This window comes from Echinops telfairi, unplaced genomic scaffold, assembly GCF_000313985.2.
Source record: "Echinops telfairi isolate 266 unplaced genomic scaffold, ASM31398v2 ScPeMD7_7472;HRSCAF=8510, whole genome shotgun sequence".
In the NCBI taxonomy this organism is placed as follows: Eukaryota; Metazoa; Chordata; class Mammalia; order Afrosoricida; family Tenrecidae; genus Echinops; species Echinops telfairi.
This window is the reverse complement of record NW_022111376.1, coordinates 29,034-32,745: the sequence shown is the minus strand read 5'-3', so window position 1 is coordinate 32,745 and position 3,712 is coordinate 29,034. Positions and strand designations below refer to the sequence as shown.

The 3,712-nt window shown below is 50.9% G+C and overlaps 1 protein-coding gene across 1 annotated transcript in view; it reads left to right on the top strand.

The window, feature by feature from the left end:
* Positions 1-2,308, top strand: part of LOC115873969 (RNA-binding motif protein, X-linked 2-like) — a 5,374-nt gene extending 3,066 nt beyond the window's left edge. Inside the window, exon 2 of the mRNA XM_045285473.1 lies at positions 624-2,308. Coding sequence (XP_045141408.1) covers positions 624-1,246 — 623 coding nt within the window. The 3' untranslated portion in view covers positions 1,247-2,308. The remainder of the gene's footprint in view (positions 1-623) is intronic.
* The last annotated feature ends 1,404 nt before the right edge of the window (positions 2,309-3,712 follow it).

Below are 3,712 nucleotides of genomic sequence, written 5' to 3'. Positions count from 1 at the left end.
CTTGGCTTTCTACTCCCAGAAACAGTTACAGTCTGGGAACCCCACAGCGGGTCACTATGAGTCCGCATGGACGCGATGGCAGTGAGTTTGGTTTGGGTTTGGAGTCCCCTGCAGACTCCTGTTCTCTTGGGCTCTGCCTTGGTTGCTGTCTGTCCGAATGCTCAGCACTTCATCCTCACCGGCATTGTCTGCAAGCAGCAGCCATGCCAGCAGTTTGTGCTCTTAGAGAGAGCCCAGTCCCCCAAGGAGGGCGCGTGGAGACGCTTTCCAGCGCTGGCACATTGGGGAAGCGGTTACCTGGACTCTGGCAGCTGACTTGCTTGGGGTCTGAGGCCAAGATGCGATGCCCTTTCTGAGGTGGAAGAAGCAACGTTATTTAGTCTGTCTGCTGAGAGAAATGTTGGAGTCAGCTGCCTTTCATACCTAGGAATAGGGCCCGTGACATTTAGAGTCTGAGGCACAGAGCTGGAAGGGAATTTTCGCGCTCAACCCAGTTACACCCCATAGATACGGAGAGCAGAGGTCTCTGCCTTGCAGCCATGAGACCTACTGAGGCCAGCTTCCCTGGCGCCCCGCCCCCCCACCCCCAGAGCATCCACTCCCCAGCAGCAGGCTGCTTTGAGCATCTTCCCTCTCCCAGCATGGGAGCAGTGATTTCACAGGAGCCCGCTCTTTGTTTTCTCACTTGCCTCATTTGCTTCTCTCTTCTCTAGACAAAAAGGAAAAAAAGAAAAGAAAGAAAGCCAAAGAGAGGCCTGAGCGGGAGGTCCTGGCTGAGCCACTGCCCTCCTCTTCCTCACCCAGCATCAAGGTGATACCGGAGGAACCAGGCTTGAAAAAGCACTACAGCAAGAGCTCCAACAGGGCGCCCACGGCAGAGGCCAGAGAGGGCCGGAAGCAGCAGCCCAGCTCTCCAGACGGACGACGGGCAGCAGACCCAGAGAGGAAGGAGAAGCCCAGGATCGAACCTAAGTCTTCCAGCAAGAGGGAAGGAAAAGAGGACAAGAGCCGGGATCGGGATGGGGACCGGAGATGGGACCGGGATCGGGACCGGGACCAGGGCCAGGGCCGAAGCACAGACACTCATCCTGGCTGGCCCAGCAGTCGGTCGGAAGGGCGGAGTCACAGGAGCCGGAGCCGGGATCGGGCGTACAGGCACAAGAGGTCCTGGCATTCCCAGGGTGGTGAGGGCTCCATCCCGGGGGCCGCTGACCCTCGGCCTGCTCAGCCACATAGGAGAGTGTGAAGTGAACTGGAATCCGATTTCAGTTACACTTTCTGTGTGTACTGTTTTCACTGTAGAAGGTCTCTGGGGTGGTGTGCTTCTTTCCGGGTATCCGTCAACAGGAGAGGGACGCAGGTCCAACAGCCATGAGTCCAGGCTTAGCCAAGTAGGACCCTTGAGCCACCAGACCCCAATGCATGACAAGATGGCCAGGAAAGAAGCTAGTAGGCAGAATCCTAGAATCCTGCCTTTAAAGCCCCACCTTCACAGTGGGCAGGTAGAACAGGAGGAAGAGGCGATAGTACTGGGCAAGGACAAGGACAGCTGTGTTGCGACTGTTGAGATCAGCTACCCCGTCCTTCCAGCTTGTTTTTACACATTTTGAAATTTTTGTTTGTTTTGCTGCATAGATCTTTCTCACCCCTCCGTGTATTTTTCACTTCACATGAAACAGCTCATGAAAGCAGTGATCAATCCATTCCTCAAACTGCAACTCCCACCTCTGTTCAGCTCAACACATTTTCATCACCACAGAAAGCAGCTCTGTGTACCCTTGGTACTCCCTCCTGCCTCCTCAGCCCCTGGTCCCCACCCATCTGCTTTTCATTTTTGGTCTCTGTGTATGTCCTATCCCTGGAGACCACCGAGAAGTGGAACCATACTGTGCCGGCACAGTGCTTCAGCATTGGGCTGCTAACCAAAAGGGCAGTGCCAGCCCCCCAGTGGCTCTGCAGGAGAAAGGTGGCAGTCTGCTTTGGTCAAGACTGACAGCCTTGGAAACCCTATGAGAATGTTCTATCCTGCCCTCTAGGGTTTAGGAGTCGAGTGGACCTGGCAACAACAGGTTGGCTTACTGGTTCCTGTACTCAGCCTGATGTGCTGTGGCTGTTATCAGCTCTCCCTCTCATGACTGCATCATCAGAACTCTATCCAGAACCCCACTGCCCTTGAGGTATTCTGCGGTGGTACATCTGATTTGGGGTATATGTCCTTCGTTTTATAGTCTTCAGTGATTACATCTGGTGGTTTTTCATTTTATTTATTTTTAATAAATTCATAAGTGTTTTACACTTTTTGCTCTCATTTTCTAGGCAGCAGTTTTCTTTGTGGATTCTTGTGTGCTTGGATCTAGAAATACAAATGTATGCTTTTGAAGATTTTTTGTTCTACGCAGAATTCACAAATCCTGTTACCCAGTTAAGGTGCACAATTAAATGAACTTTCACATATTTGCATGTAGGTACAATCATGACTATTTGAATATCCTCATCCCTTCAAAAGGAAACACCACACACTAGACTTTTTATTTTTACCACCTCCTCACACATCTCCACCAGCCCTAACCAGCCACCGATCATGCTGGCTATGTAGATTCCTCTCAAGTGGAATCACAGCATGTGCTCTTCTGTGACTGCTCATTCCTGAGACTCATCCATGTGGCTCATTCCTTTGTTTCTGATGTATGCTATTCGAGTCCGTTTCCTTCCTAGACTGTCCATGGCTCAGTTGATGGACACTTGGATTGGTGCTACCTTTTGTTCTGTGTGGACCAGCTTACCTTTCGGGGTTTACTCTCCGATTCAAGTAGCTGTTCCTGTTAAGACAGGGACACTTGGCCATGTCCTTGCCTGTCTCTCGGGTCAGCTTGGCAGCTCTGCTTCTCCCCTGAGACTCCAGTTTGGTTTTGGAGCTTGGTAGAGCATATTTCACAGGTCCTTAATAGCTGTGATGAAAAACAGTTAGCCTCACAGCAAAGTGCCAAGCGAAAGTACCCTATGCAGTAGTCTGGCTTCTAGAAGAGATGTGGAAGAATTTATTGGCAAGAGGAAAACTCGAACTGTGGGGCAGGTCTGAGAATGTTTCAGTAAACCCACCTGTGTTAGTCTGGGTCAACTAGAGAAACCAACCCACAGAAACTCATATGAATAAGAGTTTTATATATAGGGTAAGTGTACAGTCAGAAAGCATCCCAACCCAGTCTAGTCCAAGCCCATAAATCCGACTTGGCTCATATGTCCCATACCAATATACAAAGCCCTACTTAAACTCAAAACACAATGAAGCCTAATGTAGTAGGGTCACAGGTCAGTGGGTAGAAAGTTTGAATTCAGTGGTGGTGTAAGCATGTCAGTGGTGGCAGGTGTCTCCACGGCTGCTCCTGCACCTAGGGCTGCATCGGGGTAGGTCCATGTGGCTTCTTAGGGAGGTCTCGCAGGAAGTGGGCCTTGCCAGCTAAGGCATCCGCACACTGGTCCGACTATCAGAACAAGAGACCAGAGAACCAGAAAGGCGAGGCTCCCTGAGCCATCTATCTCTGCCCTTCAATTAATCCCACATGTGTTTATCAGCCAGGTTGGCACAATAAACCTTAACTCTCAAGATCTAACATTGCCTCCTGAGGAGACCTGCTAAATCAGCTGTGGTGAGCAGGATCCTTGCTTTTGGGCCGTCTGTCTCGACCCAGGTGGCCACAGAAAATGCTCACAT